Raw genomic sequence first — 18,217 nt, 5'->3', positions numbered from 1 at the left:
GACCCTAAATGACATCAGGTCAGACGGTTTAACCAAAGCCTTTAAGGTAAACACTGCCAACTTTAACAGAGTGTAATATAGCTTTTTTTTTTTTTTTTACTAAGTATAATCTGATACAAATTGATAAAACTGAGAGAGTTGCATCATGTTTCACATAAAGCCCTCTGTAGATGGCATTCAGATGTTGATATGCTGTAATTTTCCTTTGTGTCTTCTGATTTAAAACAGTTAACATCAGTCTCCAATCTAGATTCAGCTTCATTTATTGTTCCTCATAGAAACATCTTGATTTTTGAGGGCATCCCTTGAGTTGAAGACAGGGATTTAAAGTAGAAAACCCTCAGAAATAAACTTGCGATCTGAGCAAGCTTTTTAAAACGATTGATATAAATTTAAATTGAGATTCTAAAAAAAAAATAGGTTTAAATATGTTTTTCTCCATACACTGGTTTAAAGCTGTGTAGCTATCAATGACCTGATTTACAGTAGAGATCTGTTACTTTTTCATTGTCTGGTAAAAAAGGCAAAAAAGGAGCCGTTTAAGTATCTTGATATCTTGTTTACATATGTGGGAGCATGGAGCTGGAGATTATCTGCAGTAAGAAAGGTGTGACTCCACTCTCTCGTGTCACAGAATAGAGCTGAGCCAAAATGCAAAGCTCTTAATTTACCCAGCCTTCTTTCCTCCAACATAGTCTCATCAAATGTGGATCATTTCAGTAAAGGGTATGGCCTGAGATACTAACCACTTAAAAAAAGACGGAGATTTTCTTTCCTCCTAAAATGGTCCAGGCACTGTAATTACTAACAGTTTGCAAAGCATTGTGTGATAGCTTCAGACAGCAGGTCTTTGAAAATCCCCCTTTTCAAGCTACAACGTTAGTCTTTTTGAACTTGATAAATTTTTGTTGTTCTTGATGCAACGGGAAAAAAAGGCTTAGGAAAGGTTGCAAATAAAACACTGCTTAGAGTAAAAAAAAAAAAAAAGGAATCGGCTACTGGAGGACATCAGGGTCTATTTTTCTCACTCTACTAAGCTCTACTGTTCTCCAATTATGCATTGCTTGTCATCATTTCAGCTTTTAACTTTTTGTTCTCTCTCCTTTTTTTCTTCATAGTAGGTACACCTAGTCTGGCATTCTGTTAGCTGTGATATCATTTAGGAGAGGCAGATCACCCGCTACTACCATCTAACGTAGAACAGATTCCTGGATCAATGTGTGCTTCTGTGCTTTTTTGTCTCTGTCTCTGCTCTATGTTCTCTAACCCCCAGTCAGTCGAGGCAGATGACCGTTTTTCTTTCTCCTTAATGGGAGGTTTTTCCTTCCCGTTAATGGGGAGTTTTTCTTTCAACTATCGCTTCATGCTTGCTCGGTATGAGGGATTGCTGCAAAGCCATGGACAATGCAGAGTAGACGACTGTCCCTGTGGCTCTACGCTTCTTCAGGAGGAGTGAATGCTGCCTGTCAAGCAGCATTCATTCTGCGTCTTTGATGCAATGAACTGGTTCCCTTATATAGTAAATTTTTGACCAATCTGTATAATCTGACCCAGTCTGTATAATCTGAATGAATTTGACTTTGGAAAACGCCTTGAGATGACATGGTCCATGAATTGGCGCTATATAAATAAAATTGAATTGAAAAAAAATGGATTATTTGCCAAGCTTTTGTATTTGTTGACGCAACATTCAGATACATATGTCACTTACTTTTGTAAAAAAAAATTCAGTATCATTAATATAAGTATTAATATCAGTATTAATATAATATCAGTATTATTTGTACAATTTCAGCAAATTATTATAATTAGTTGATGTAAACCACATATTTTCATGCTAATATCTATTTTGGCCATTTATAGTTTTCATTTATTTTAGACCTTTTGTCTTAATTGGTCTTAATTGAACACCACAAAATAAAACATAACCAAAGATTGCCCCCTTCTTAAAGCATGTTAAACAAACACACACACACACACACACACACACACACACACACACACACACACACACACACATACACACACACACACACTAATAAAGGCAATTAAGAGAGACCAATTAACCTCAGAGTCATGGTTTTGGACTGTGGGAGGAGGTAAGGCAAGGCAAAATTATTTGTATAGCACGTTTCAGTGTAAGGACAACGTAAAGTGCTTAGGAAGCCAGAGTACCGTTAGAGAACTCACGCATGCACAGAGAGAACATGCAAACTCCATACAGAGAGACCCCAGGTCAGGATTCGAACCCCTGGACTTTCTTGCTGCAAGGCAATTGTGTTGTGTGCACAACAGAAACAAAGGACACGGAATACTACAGCTGAGATAGTCATTGGCAGCTTATTCAGAAACATGCATACAGACTTGACAGAGTTTTTACACCGGCTGCCTTTCCTGACACAACCGGGATTCAAACCCAGGTCCCCCCTGTCAAAGGCACCAACTTTACAAACTCTACACCACAAGTGTTTGTACAGACACCAGTTCAGTGGATCCCTGCTATTTTTTTTCTTCCTTTCTCTGTCTGGGTTTGTTATCATGATGCAATTTGTATTCAGAACAATCAGATACCTTTTTTCCTGACAGTGCTGTATCATAAACAGAACTATAAACATCTAAAGTTTCTAAACCTTCTGGCATCGTTTTACTGACATGACCCATAAACCGAACTCCTCCCGCCCCCTCGCCACTGTTTAGGATGATAATTAATAATTACCTTACATATCCTCAAATCCAATCAGAGCATCTGTCTCCAACAAGCAAAAACAAACAAATAAATAAATCAATTAATAAATTAATAAAAGTAATCATCTTGCAGCCTTTGATGGCGCTGTTTCTCACTTTGGGTTTCAATCTGCGACTAAGATCCTTGCAATGTAAGCAAGATTAATGTGCTGCTGTGCCCCGATAGACTGTAGGGTGCAGTCCTTCTGACTTTAATCTGCATCGCTCTCCATCTCCCTTTCACCAGCAGCTCCATCCCTGATTAAGATGTTTGCTGGCTGAAGGGCGGCTGAAGTGTTGTAGCGTTAGAACACAGGTACACAACTCTCTGGGTGTGTTGTCTGGACGCACGCCGACAGCAGTTTAATGTGCTATGTTTTGCAGATAATTGGCTTCACAGCAGGAGAGGTACGATGCACTGCTCGGCTAAACTTCACAGCTTTACTCCTGGTGTAGCGCAGCACTCATAGGTCAGTTTTATTATACTCTAGACTGGAAAATCAGACTGAGGTCATACATTACTGGTAGCAACATATGTAAAATAAGTGTAACTGAGTTGTGCTGTGCAAAAATTTCAATCACGTCTAAAATCTTGAGATCTTCCATCCGAGCAGCCACACTTTTATGTAACTTTGATCGTCCAAAGTATTCCTGGTTTTCAATAGATCTTTCAATTTTTTTCCTTAGGTATTTGTGACCTTTTTTATGTTCAGCCATTGGACTTTACTGTGACCAATCGAGGACAAAAGGTGAACCTTTTGTCATGTGAGTTTTTGTCATAAAAACTGCAACCATATATGAAACCAGGACCGGATTATCCATAAGGGCCAGTGGGCCAGTGCCCATGGGCACCAAACATGGGGAGGGGGAGGGGGGGGGGCACCACATGACATATGCTTTAAAAATATATTTTTCATAAATTGTTATATTATTTACTTGAAATTGTTGAAAGACCATGCATTATTCGTTTTGTGAACACTGATGTCACAATAATAATAAATGATAAATAAATCAAGATTTTTTTGATTTCAACATTTTAAAATGAGATATTTGAATATAGCTCACTGCTCAGATGCCTACATGTAGTAGCACGGGTAAGGGGGGGGGGGGGGGGGGGGGTTTGAGGTATAGTGCCCTGGGGCACCACATTGTCTTAATACGGGCCTGTATGAAACTATAGATCTAGAGAAACAGCAAAAGAAATCAAGCAAAGATCCTGAGAGACGCATAACCCCTCCACTATATGCCAAGATTTCAGCTCATAGTGCTTTGGGAATCATCTCGTTGAATTTAAAATTCCAGTTTCCTTTTTATCAAGTCTGTTAGTTTTAGTGTCTTTTTATTGAAAGCTAACAAAATGAAACAAATTGTGACAGGCTGCTGGTTAAAAAAAGCCCAGTCTAAAAAAAAAAAGCAGCTCAAAAACTAATGGTGCAGTTAAGAAACTCTCTAGATCTTAACCCCGTTGAGATTCTGTGATATGTTTTTAAAAAGTAGGTGGATGAACAGAAGACAACAAACCAGAATCAACTCCGAGCAATAATCAGTCAGAATTTGACCCAGACGTTGACATCCAGCATCCAGCACACCAGAGGGAATTACAGAAGTTATCAACACTTCAGATACTGACACATACATTTGATATGTTTGCCAAACTGCAGTTTCAGGCGGTAATCGCAGGGAGCACAGTCTATTTAAAAACGATTCAAGATTTGATGCCACAGCTTGCTCCAACAAGGCAAGTATTCTGATCAACTTATTTCAACAAAAGCTCTTTAAAGATGACATCCTGAGTGTGTAAGTATCCTATAACACAATCGACCTTCTTATTCATGCAGTTATTTTTTTAATCACATGCATTATTCTTTCTATTGGTTTCAGATCACAAAACAATGATCACTTCCACCTTTAATATTAGAGGGCAGGCTTAGGAATATCTTACAAACAATTAAAATGCCTGTAATTACCTCTCCCGAGACAACAATATCCCACGGCTTTCCTAGTAGACAGTAATAATGTATGCTGTGGTTTAATTCGAAGGTTTAATAAACAATAGATACTGCCCAATGCTACACTCAGCGCAAATATAGAAACAATAAAGAGAATAGGGGAATTTATTTGTGAATAGAATTATACGTGTATATTAGAATATATCATCATAATATATTCAGTAAAAAAAAACAACCTTTATGAAAATAAAAATGTTGAATTTAAATTTTTTTTTTTGGTGTATAAGAATACAAATAAGAAAGCATTTTTTTGTCAAGCAGGCTCAAATAGCAGAAATTTTCTGTCTCTCCAAGCCTTAGATGTTTACATACATTGAAAAAAATGCAAACAGAAATATCAGTGACAAACAACAAAAGGAAAAGAAAAGGAATGTATTACAAAAGGCCGCTCAGTTGCTAACACCTGTTATAGTCACAGTTGTGGGTTATATCATATGTAGTTGTATTAAATGTGAACCGTCCAGTTAAATAATGCAGAAATTAAAATGTTTTACAATATTGTTATTCAAAGAATTTACAATATTGTACAATATACAATTGTATATCTCTACAATTTACAAGAAGAGATATACAGAAATATTGAATAATAGGATAAATAATCACTATATAGACAATATGTACCGGACATAAAAAGATACAAATAACAATGAAGAGGCTTTAAATGGAAAATAAGCCATCATAAAGCAAGACTGCAATAATCTTAAGAAGGAAGAACATTGATAATCTGAATGGATTTTTGTTTTAACAAAGTTCTCTCAAAATAAATAACTTGTTTAATCATGACATTAGCTTTGTGTTCCCCATAGGTTTGTTTAGTTCCATACCTTTAATGGAAAAAAATATACTGACAAGACTATTGCTGCTATCAGCTCTGTACACTGTGTACAAATGTATTGGCCAATTGCAAACCCCAAAATACAATATTTCCTGATCAGTAAAATTAAATGTATTTAATCACTAAAAACACTCTTCTGTGTTGAAGTTCCCTTAGTGGGAAGAAGACAAAATGTCAGGTTTTTTTTTTTTAGTACCAGTGAGGTGTTTTGAATGTAAAGTCAGAGGAAGCACAGAGATGTAAGAAACCATGTAAAAACAAACTATGTTCTTAAGCATGCTGTGACAATTTCAAGTTCAGGATCAAGTTGGGAGAGAGCAAGAGTAAAGGGGAATGCACATCCACATTTTTCCCTCGTGTGTGTCAAATTATACCTTTAAAGCACGTCTAAAGTGTCAGAACAGATCTGTGGCTATTGGCTGAATCTATTAATGCCAGCTGGTGTCGTAGCCCACAATAAGAAAACATACTACACCAAAATTAATTTACTGAACCACAAAAGGTTTCTTTGTAAATCTTTTAAACAGCTTTGAAATATTAGCTTAACATTTCTTCTCTCTAACTTTATGTGAATTTGATTCCTTGGCAGAATAGCAAAGCTTGTGAGAAATCATTAAGCAGGAAATATCTTTTTTGCCATTATCCTTATTGCCTTGGAGATTCAACCGGCACATTTCTTATAAAGCATGTAATGCCGTAGGGTGCAGATATAGATATATAGATAGAGAGAGAGATATAGACGAGTGAGAGATATAAGGAGAGATATATAGAGAATAGATAATATATAGAGAGGAGAATAAGATATACACACAATGATAGATACAGATATATATAGAGAGATATATATACCATAGGAGATGATATATATATACTATAATATATAGATATATAGCTATCTACATCATACATAAATCATACATGACATATAATCTTATATAAGATATATAAGGATTAGATATATTATATATTATTATATTATATAGACTTCTAGTAGGTATATGCTATATATATATGCCAGGTGATATATATATATGGTGTGTGTGTGTATGTATTTCTAGCTGCTCTTACATCTTTTTATATTATAATTCTTAAACTGAAATTGCGATTGGGTGATATTAGTATAGACAGGCCTGTTTGTCTTGTAGTGTCCTGAGATGACGTTTCATGTGGCTTGCCTTTATATAGATAGACTGAATTAAAAAAAATAAATGAACTGAACTGTCAGATCGGGTAATTAGTTAGATAAAACAATTTCTGTAACCTTACTACTGAATTGTTTAAATGCACAGTTTTAGATTTTCTTGTGTCTGATTTTATTTTTGTCCAAATAAGTAGAAACATGTTAAGCCACTGAACAATGGGAGCAGTCTTAAATGAGGTGTGATGATAGAGAAGATAGAGAAGAACAAAATAAGTCTGCAAGTTCAAAGGCAACCCAAAGTTCAGGGTTTCCTTTTGGGTTTTACATTTTCTTTATTCTTCTCGCTCACTGCCATTCACCGTTCAACAGCCTTAAACACCCCTCCTCCCCTCTCTGCGCTGAACTAATATAAAGTGACAGTTCGGCAGGGCCTCTAGGAGAGTGTGCGTGCTTTTCTGTTTATGTGTGAATATCACTGTAAATGTGTGACGACTTGGCATATCACAGATATATGAGTCATCCCTTTCTTCATCCTCTTTGTCTCCTGCATGATCTGTGGCCTTCGTGAATACAGACAGAAAAAAACAAACGGTTAGATGTGTGTTCTTCTTACAGTAGCTTAGTGGGGCTGCCCATCTATCTGCTACAGGGAGTGGGGATATGAAAGAGAACAATACAGAGAGACTGCAGAGCAGGAGGTGTTCATCACAGCAGGCAGGCGATGAGGGATGAAGACCCACAACAGACTTGTCTGAATTCACGGCGCATCCGGATGTGAGGAGGCCATGAGCCGACCCCACTAAAAATATCCGGTATTTCTGTCATAGAATTATGTAAACGTAATCCTAGAGTGAGTTTGGACAGTTAAAACCGGCAAAAACTATTGGAATTTTCACAGTATATGATGTTCTAGTTAAAGACATCTTTAAATGACAAGTGGCTCAGCTATATGATTTAGTCACCTCCATAATAAAGGTTTTTGGACACATCTCTTCAACTGTAGACCCAAGAGTAGACCCTAATCTTCCTGGAGGGCTTTAGATGTCTGTTATGACCTTCAAGGATCCTACATGAGGAGATGGCAGGAATCACTACAAGATAAAATGTCTGGATTTTCTGACCTGTTACCTGTGCCAGAAAGTGCCCGGTATAATCGGGGACGGTAGACACCAGACATCTCGTATCCGAACACCACCGGGGACAGTCTTGTTTACCTAGAACATTTTTGACTTCCAGTATAATTCTTGAGGACAGGGACTGACAGGAATCCTGTTTGAGAACTCTGTAACACGGTGCAGGTACATTTTCCAAGTTATATTCTTACAAGACCAAGCAAACAGTGATGGGCCTCCATCGGAACAAGTTACATCTACAGCTCGTGTCCATCCGGGAATATCCGTCTGGACCTCTAAATATCACGGTCTGCTACTGATGATGTATTGGCCTGGTCAGCACAGATGGAGTCCCCTCATAGGAAACAGAGCCATCTCTAAGATGGTAGGGTCCCTGAACATCTGCAGAAAATCAGAGTTGCACCAGTCAGCCTTTTACTGGCTGTGATGGTGTTTGGTTTTCATGTCTTATCTGCTTATTATTTAAATTTAAGCAAGACGAGGGTTTCTCTCTGGACAGGTTGCCAGTTTATCTTTAGGGCAACACCACTCTAAATCCAAAGTCCTCTACATTACATAGCCATAAATTTCAGTGCAGTGAGACACCAACCTTTTTTGCTGCTACATGCAATAAAGATCATGCAATTTAGAAGGGGCCTGCATTGTTGTACCAAGTTTAAAAATGTGTCCACAACCCAACATTGTGTTTGACACCTTCTGCTTTGACTCCAAACACGTCCACCTCTTTTGCTGCAATGTGCCGCAGGCTTCATCCTCACTGATGCGTTAGTTTAGACATGCAGTCTGAAGGTTGTCAAGGAAGATTTTAGGGTGAATAAAATCAAAGGCAGTACATCCACAGACAGATAAAACTGAAATAATTTCAGAAGCACACTGAAAAAGGTGAACCTGGGCAGTTTTCCCACGTTATGTAAATATTTCAGTACCAGTTAACACATTAAAAAGGTGTTTGTTGGATTAAAAACAAACAATTATGTGATGTTTACTATAAAAAAATCTATTTAAACAGATCAAACACTTTTTTAATGTGTTAACAGGAAGTTAAATTTTAACATAAAGTGGACAACTACCCTGATCCACTTTTCTGAGTGTACATAAGGGCTTAAGGTGCCAAAGACATTCAGATCCAAAGTGCCTCATATATATAGAAGCCCGTTTTGATCCAACTCTGATTGGACAAGTAAACAAATCAAAGGCTAAAAACGTCTTCAGTAAACCAGGTAGAAAGTGGGTTTAAAGTAACTTCCAGGTGTTTAATTTGGCTTTGGGAACTGCTGCGTTGAAAGCATTAAATAAATTAAAAGCGATGTTCATTGCAAGACAAATAGTTCTTGGCCTACAAAAAGCAAAGCAAACATTTAAAGGGACTATCAGAGGTGGGTAATTTAACATTTTGAGGAAAATACTTCGTGGTCACAGCAAAATAAAAGGGCACGCACCAGCAGAAGACAGCAGCAGTAAATATTATTACAGGATCATCATCCACGCAAAAGCTAAGCACACTAAACATCCTCAGGAGCACACCACTACTGTCAAGCAAAGACTTAAAAGCATTTGCAGTAAAATTGGCCCAAAGCCTCCAGCAACACCTTTTTCGACAAACAAGTCCATGGTGAGCAGAGACCTGCTGACAGACATGCTGATTGAGAGAGCTTGGAACAAGTCTCGAATCCAGTCGGTGACATCATCAGTGAAACAAATGGGAGGCAGAGTGACTGCATGGCTTCTCACATTTCTCATTTGCTGAGGTTTATTGCTGATGTGCAAGGAGAAGGAAGGAGTAAATTGGAAATGCATACAGGTATAGGTCCTACAAGAAACAACTGAGGACACAAGCAAAAAGTTGATAAGTTTGTTTTAATGACGCATCACAACTACACACAGTTGACATGCAGTGGGAAAAGTAGATATGTATTGTTTAGATTTGCTCGTTTACAAAGAAATTAACTGCCTTTAATTTTTATGTTAGTGTTTTTAAAATTCTTGAGGGCAGACACGTTTACATATATAGGTTCACATTTATTTCCGTGCTTTATCCCCCGACAGCCCAGCCAGAATTCTAACTCCCTTAGATCTCCATCTTAAATCTCTGTGTGGTGCAATTAAATTATTAAATGCAGATACTCCTGGAAGTAACTCATTGTGTGTAAAAAGGCACACATATCCGCAGAATCATTTATTCCATGCTCTTTTTCACCACCACCTTTATCACCACGTTCAAGACCAAGGAGCTGTCAGAAACAAGCCCATAGATCTGTGGCATTGCCACTGATCCCACCCACCTGCACAGTGCACAGTTTGACCCATTTATAGCAGGTAAACGTTTCAGACCACTGATAATGCCTATTTGCACACTCTAATTTATCAGGGAATGTCTGATTGCACAGTCTTGTAAATGAAGACTGAAAATTATTGCAAAGTATTCACTGCGGGCATCATCGCAGGAGCATTGAGTGATTAATTCAGCAAACAACACAGTAATTCATACTGTTCGAAAGGGGACTAATATCAGAGTTATCTTATCTTATCAGACCCTAAAGACTATTTTCACACTGCTTCTCAGGAAGAATGTTGGCCAGTGCAATCAACTGATTTCATTTATATAACAAAGAAATGTGTGGAAATATTATGTGTTGTGTCTGTGTGTTATATGCGATCTGTGTGAATCCTGCCCTGGTGTATGTCTTAAAAAATTTGCTACGGTAACATGTAACGCATGGTGACAGTAAATATACCTTATTGTTGAATAAGTCTGGAGTGGACAACAAGATCATCAGCAAGAAGCTTGCTGAGTTGGAGACAGATGTGGTTGTTGGGAAATGAAAGAAATATTAAATAACCACTAGTCAGCTGGAGCTCCATGACAGATCTTACGTTATTAGGTGACGATACCCACGAGAAAGGTGCGGGATCAGTCTACAGCTACACCATCTCCACAGTAAAGTACAGAGTAGAAAACATTATGCTTTGAGGAGTTTGTTTAAAGCATAATTTCTAAGAGGACCATAGGTGGGGCCATGTGCCATGAACTTTTTGACAAAAAACGTTTTCCCTCCAGTCAGAAAATTGAATGTTGACCTTAATGGGTCTCTCAATATAACAACTCGAGACAAACACTTAGGCAACAAAAGACTGGCTAAAGAAAACCCATATAAGGTCCCAATCCTAGTGCAAATCTGTGAAAAGGCTCAACTTTGATGTACAACATGGAAGCCAAGAAACCTAAAGGACTCTGAGATTTTATGTGCAGCGAAGCTGGACAAAACCTCCTCTGAGATGTGTGTCAACATTGTGAGCAACGACAGGAAATGTCTTAGCACTGTTCTTTCTATCAAAGACGTTTCCAACAAGTTCCAAGTGCTTTTTTGAAGAGCAAACATGTGTTCTAGTCAGTGCTATGCTAATCTATTTGTAGTTTCTCTTTAATGCATTTTATTCTTCTTTTCTGACCAGTTTTCTGCTTCTACACATTAAAGTTGTACTACCACAAAAGACACTGTTTCACTATGTACATTTAATTAAGAGAGCAAATATGCAAAATTACTAGAAGATAAAATACTTATTTCCCCGAATGTAAGTGAAGGTTTCTGTTAAATTCAGATGAAGTGGATCATATGCAGCTCATAATTATTGTATAAACTGCAACTTGAGTACATTTTTGCAGCCTTTTAAATGACACTTACTGATGCCAAGTGAACAGTTGAGCCCATTAATTGTTTATGGGTGATTTATAAAAGATTTGTAGCCACTCTTAAAAATAATGAGTCTAACCCTAAATTATTTACGAGGAACTATACAATAACAAAAATATCAAAGCAAATCATAAATGCCCTTAGATAAATCCCCATGCCAATATGACTGATCAATGAGGAGCCAAAAAAGAAAAAGGCAAATTAAATTATTTTTCTCTTTACTTTGTGAAATTTAAGCAGTGGTCTTTTTGTCATGTTCTTTGAATGGCTGTAAGTCCCAGGGTCCAGACTTTTACATTAGTCACACTATTATGCATAGCACCACCGACTGTATTCTACTCCAGGGTATTTTCTGTTATGACACACCTCTTATTTGTTCCTGCACTCTGACATCATCCAGATGGGAGACATAATTCTTACTGTCTTCGGTAAGAGCTCAGCTTTGACTCATTTGCCTTCCTCGGCTCAGGATTCCTAACTCAGCACAAAGGCCGGCTTGTGTGAGCTGAATGGAAAGACTCAGAGGAAAGGAGGGGAGGCACTGTTTTGATTTCAAACCTCTCACACTCCTGGCTTGGGTGTGTTTTTTTTATTTTTTATTCTTGCTTAGGTATGTTTAGCTCTGTGTTGATCCAGGACTGCCTGATGTTCATAGACAGCTGATGATAAAAGACACAAGCCCTTTTCTCACAGTATTCTATGGATGGCAGCCAGCTTGGTTTCTCCTTTTTTTAATCTGTCGGTATTCATGGTTTTACAATGTGAAAGGCTTCATTCCGTTCTCATCCTCAAAGCTTCTCCCTCTCCTCTACCGCCTCTTATTTAAAGACTCTCTGTCTTCGCTCCTCTTTCAGGATGGTGTTAGTGCTTTGAATAGGAGTACAATAATGCCAGCATCTCTTTCTGAGCTCCAACTGAGATGCCCTGAATTCCCATGGGCTCTGTGTACAACCTGGAGTGACTTCATGTGACTGAAATGAGCCAGAATCCTAAAATACCAGACTGAAAATATACGTAGATACCCATAAACTGGAGCAGAATTTAATTATTTGTTCAATGTTTGATCAACCAGAATTTTTTTTTAGTATAAAGGATTAACTAAATAATTGGTCTCCAGTAACAGTGCATGTTTCTATGATACTAAAGTCAAATAAAAACATGCTGAGAGGTAAAAAAAAGAGACTTTAATATATATGCTGATCTTAAAACTGAATGAGAGCCAGAGACAGGAGGCTCAGCATAGGGCAGCATATTTAGGGTCTATGTCCTGCTGAACATTAAAATTCTGCTCCAGACTTACGTCTTTTGTAGCCTCTAAAAGTTTTCTTCCAGGATCGCTCTGTATTTAGCTTCATCCCTCTTCCTTTTAGCTCTGATAAGCTTCCCAGTCCATGTTGATTTAAAGCATTCCCACAGCATGATGCTGCCACTGACATGTTTCACTGTGGGAATAATGTGTTCAAGTTACATGTAGTCTCTCTTTTTCACCTGATGACATTTTGCATGTGGAAAAGTGTATTGTTGGCCTCGTCTGTCCACAGCACTTTCTTCCATATATTTGCCATGCCATATACATGTCTTGTGGCTTCCTTTTAACAATAGCTTTCTTCTTGGCGCTCTAGAGGACAGATTTGGGGAGTGCTTGACCAACAGTTGTCCTGTCAACAGACGCCCTTTCCTGAGTTCCTCCTCTGTGACCATGATAATCAATGCTGCTTCTTTAAATGGTGCTCCTCTTGCCCAGTTGGTCAGTTTAGGTTGACAGCTATTTCTTATTAAGTTTTAGGTTGTGGCATACACTTTACATTTTTAGATGATGGGTTTAACAGTGCTCCATAAAACACTCTGTTCTAACCTAAACATGCCCTGAATTGCTACACAACTTAGTCATTGACCTGAATGTCATGTTCTTTGGTCTTAGTGATGATGTTTGTTCCATAATGTTCTCTAACCAACCTATGTGGACCAAAACTGAGCAGTTTTATTCAGTTTAATCTCAGTATACTGAGGTTAAATTATGAATGGGTAAACTCTATTTACTAATTGGTTGACCTCTGAAATTAATTAGAGGTATTGTATTTTATTTAGAGTTAGCAGAGCTCTGGAAGCCAGTTTTAACTAAAAAAAAAACACTTGAAAAGCACGTATCAACTTCTTATCACTCTTATCAAGTATATCACATGAAAATTAGGATACACAAAATTTCTAATTGTGATATAGCAAAATCTGAAAGAAAAAGTTAATTCGGTGTGAGTATTTCTTCAAGGTACAATACTTAAAGATGTTAATGAATAAAACTACTATCAGACTTGCTTTATATAATGTTCAGTGACATACCAGATGAGTTTAAACAGTAAAAATTAAACTGATCTCCAAAAGCTTCCTTTAATAAACATATCTGGTTGCTAAAAAGCCTAATGAAGCAGAAGACAGCTGAACTTAAGAGAGCAACAACAAATCGTCTGGGGATAAACTGTTGTTTACTACACTGAATTACTCACAGATACACCCACCCTCCCACACACACAAGAGGAGTGTGCAAACAAAGACACACTTGCTTGATGAAAATTTGTCACATGTGAAGGGTGACACACATCAAAGGGAGGAGTGGGCTGGATTTTGGACGACAGCAGCCAAAAAAGCATAGCTGGAAATCATACGAGTGGGTGTGCAGTTGGCTTAAGTGATTATACTAAATAAATACAATTAGACTCGAAGAATATAGAATGTTCCTATATAGACATATTTCCTCATGCAGCTGCAGCCCGCTTCACACCCTGGAGAAGATACAGTGGCCTCTCTCTGTCCCTTCAGGACATATTTAAGCCTATAGAACGTCTGACACAGGCCTCCAAGGAAAGAAATATGCCGTAATTTAAACTGTAGAGGCTCGACTAATTTGCCTGAGAGGAGGCACTGCTTTTAATAGGGCATACAATGGAGAGAGGCTGTTATGGGCCAGAGAGAGGACCGTAGGGAGAGATCACGAGTAGGTATGCCTGGACATCATGAGTCATGAAGGTCTGAGCAAGCCAAGAGGGGGCACATAACAGAACCATAATCTGACTAATTCATAATTACTTCAAAGCATTCCTCTGGGTTTATTTCTCATTAAAGCTGCATCTATTAGAGTGGCAGTGCCTGTTCTAGTCAACAGCCAGGAGCAGGGACATTTCCAGAGTTTCGTCTGAAATGGAAAGTATGGACTGGCCTTTACATGCCATGTGAGTGAGATTTGTCTCATCGGCAGCCGATTTGGGGGGGAAGGGAATGTGGAACACACTGAGGTCCAGTTAGGATAAATAACAATATGTGTATTTTGTGGAAAATGATACCGCGGCCATTCGTGGCCGTTTCAGCACCATGGGGCAGTGGACAGCTCCGCTCCGCTGTGACACTACAGCCGCCCACAGAACCTCAGCCACGCGTGCTTTTACATGAGGAAGATGAGCAGAAACCAGTATGGAGACGCAGAAAAAAAACAGTATAGTGACCATGGTAACAAAGGAAACAACACGGGAGGCTAGATCCCCCGCTTTCGCCGAATTCCGGTATAAATGTATGAAATTGTCTTATTTGTAAAATTAGCAAACCCGTGTCTGTCAAGTTCACCAAAATGTCACTGCTGCCAACAATGAAGGCGGAGTCATGCTGCCAGCAGAGACAATTCCGCCGTCTTCCGCGGACAATTGGCTCTCCCGCACCTCACATGTAGCGGTATACTGTTAAAATGACAGCCAGCCCTGTGTGCTGCTGCACCGTGGATTACAGTCCACCCTGCACAATGAAAACCCCCAAGTCACGGTGCGTCCGTGGGAACCGCCACGAACCAATACAGCAATTAATCTCCCATCAGAACCAGCGTGCCGAGCTGGCAAACCACCCAGTGTCCCCGACTGCATGGACATGGTGGCTGCCTACCTGTCTCCAGGTGCAGCGAGATCCGCGCCTCGTTGATGTAAGGCGTGTCGCTCTTGGACCGGACCCTCCGGATCGGTCTGCGGTCTACCTCCTCGTCCGGCGCCGCCGCCATGTTCGGCCGAGCCGGCTAGAGTCCACAGGCGACCGGCGGGGCTGGCAGAAGGAGAGAGGCAGAGAGTCGGTGCCGCAGCGGTAGCAGCAGCCAGCAGTGCGCCCGACCGGAGAGACGGCGGGGAGGGGGGGGGGGCGTAAAGAGGGGGGTAGAGAGATGAGGAATAAACGAGAGGCTTGATGGGATATTTCTTTCCCTTGTAGTTCAGCTCAGGTTCCGACAAATCAGCGACTCACTACAATCACATCACGGGAACTGGCCTGTGAGGGTCCTGTGGACCTTAAAGTGATATAATTAACACACCGGAAAGACCTCCAGAGGAGCAAAATTAGCAATTCATTTACATGATCCAAAAACTGATTTATAGTGGGAGTAACTGATAGCCTAAATAATCTCATTGCTTCCAAGTCTCTTTGTTGTCATTTAAAAAATATCACATTTTATGACCATTCAACAATAATTTATTTATTGAAATATTTGCTAAAATCAATGTCTCTTCATTACCATCCCAACTTAACATATCTGCTTCAATCAACCAAAACAAATCAAGATTTTTCTTTTGCATCTTTTTGAACAAATTGGTTCTCAGATCGCAATATATAGGACAGTGGAATGTGAGAGGAAAGTTATCCTCAACCACACTACATTCACACAACTAAACTAAATGTTGTTGGTCTTCAGGAACCCTCTTTGAATCTGACAACTTCAACTGCTAAAGGAGGGGTACCTGTGAACACAGTGACTTTTGTCATATTCCATTTTACTAATAACCTGATTTGGAAGATGTACATTTCAACAAAGGTTCTAAGTTTGGGTGTGCTACAAATTTCCTGCAACCACTGAAATGTTTACTTCTTAAACATATTTAACTGCATTTGGATCAAAAAATAAATTACACCTGCAAGCAATATCTAATTCACAAAGATAAAATATTGTAGCAACCTCTTCAGACCAAGGGTAACTATGGACTCAGACCCAATTAAAAATCTTCCCAGTGAGTCTTTCCTCTTAACCTGACAACAGCCAGCTGTATGTATCACTCCGCCTAGCTCCACTCACATACATCTGGGACACCGCCATAGGCATTGCCTTTACTGAAGGCTGGGCCTTATCAAAACTCCTTGCATATGATTGGATAAGCCACTTGTCTGTCATCTTTATCAACGTGCTATTTCAACCACTCACACCGAAGCTAACCCGTGACGCTGATGAGACCGACGCCGGAAAAAAAAACTTTTTTTTTTTTTTTTATGTGTTTGCGGCTCTAGTGCAGGGTTTCCCGCAGCGCTATCTTGGCGAGGCGGCCGCGGAAAACGTGTCGTCCACCCCGCGGAGAAAAAGTCAACCACCCCCCCCCCCCCACCCCCGGTCCGCGAGTCGATCCGCCTCGCATAAGCAAATCCATGCGGGAAACACTGTAGTGGCACACCTTTTATTGACAGTGAGCTGACAGGAAGAGGGGGGAAGACAGGCGGCAAAGCGCCGCGGGTCGGAGTCGATCCCGGGCCGACCGCGTCGAGGACTAATAGGCCTCCCAATATGGTTAGCGCTAGCCGCTAACCGCTCCGGGGCGCGTCCGCGTACGCGCCCCGGAAAACAAAACTTGCCAAATCCGGTCGGGAGAAGGGCGAAAACATGGTTTCCACCAACAAAAGCCTTCAGAGCCGTTCTCTGATGTTCTTTTAATGAAACAATATCAGATAGATTGGACAACACGGAGGAAATAGCAGCATCAATGCTAACGCTTGCTTCCTCGATGCGAGCCGCCATTGTTGTTGGAATCTCACGGTGGCTTCTCCACTACGTCACATCCATGAAACACCCGCCCTGCGTCCTGATTGGCCAGACCAAAAATTTGGTTGGGGAAATCATTTTCAATGAGCCGTGTCCCAGATGTATGTGAGTGGAGCTAGGCGGAGCGATACATACAGCTGGCTGTTGTCAGGTTACTTTCCTCTAGCATACAAGACAATTCCATAATCTCGCTATTTCACATCTTTGTTTTATAAGACATGGCTCCCAACACATATTCCCATTCTACAGCTCACTTAGTAGCAAAGTTGTGTCCCCCCCCAAACCCCAAAAACAAACAAACCCCAAAACAAAACAAAAACAACAGCAAAACAACACCTCATAGGTCGAAAGAGGAAAGCATCATCACCATCCTGAAAACCCCACACCCATGCAGCATATAGTGAAACTAGACATACCATACAGTCAACCAGTTTAAAGTTAAAAACTTAGGTCAAGACCTAATTTCATTATGTTCAGCTTGGGTCCCAAAGCTATTCCTGTTAAATTTGTTAGACATGGACCAAAGCACAGACAAGATCTTGGCATTTGCACGTTGAATAGTAGTGTTTATTAAATAAAGAAACAGACCTTACAGGACGACAGGGGAAGGAATAAGGAAGGATACACTCAGAACAAAGTACATAGACAGAGGACCTAACCGCTAGAGATGGCTGAGCTGACAATATATGTAGGAAGGGAGACGGGAGGAGCAGCAGGTGAAGCCAATTACACAGGTGAGATGAGTAAAGGGCATTTAAGCGCGAGGAAAAGGATGGCAATGAGCTGGCAATGTAACGGGATAACAAAATCTAACAGGGATACATCAGAATAGCCAGACATCAGGAAAACCCCTAAC

The 18,217-nt window shown here is 39.7% G+C and overlaps 1 protein-coding gene across 1 annotated transcript in view; it reads right to left on the bottom strand.

Moving 5' to 3' along the window:
- The window catches only part of phactr1 (phosphatase and actin regulator 1), a 43,788-nt gene extending 28,081 nt beyond the window's left edge, over positions 1-15,707 (bottom strand). The window contains exon 1 of the mRNA XM_012872160.3: positions 15,456-15,707. Within this exon, the coding sequence (XP_012727614.2) occupies positions 15,456-15,567 (112 nt within the window). The 5' untranslated portion in view covers positions 15,568-15,707. The remainder of the gene's footprint in view (positions 1-15,455) is intronic.
- Positions 15,708-18,217: the final 2,510 nt, after the last annotated feature.

This window comes from Fundulus heteroclitus, unplaced genomic scaffold (assembly GCF_011125445.2).
Source record: "Fundulus heteroclitus isolate FHET01 unplaced genomic scaffold, MU-UCD_Fhet_4.1 scaffold_78, whole genome shotgun sequence".
Taxonomy (NCBI): Eukaryota; Metazoa; Chordata; class Actinopteri; order Cyprinodontiformes; family Fundulidae; genus Fundulus; species Fundulus heteroclitus.
Note: the sequence above shows the minus strand (reverse complement) of the source record. Positions and strands in the feature narration are given on the sequence as shown.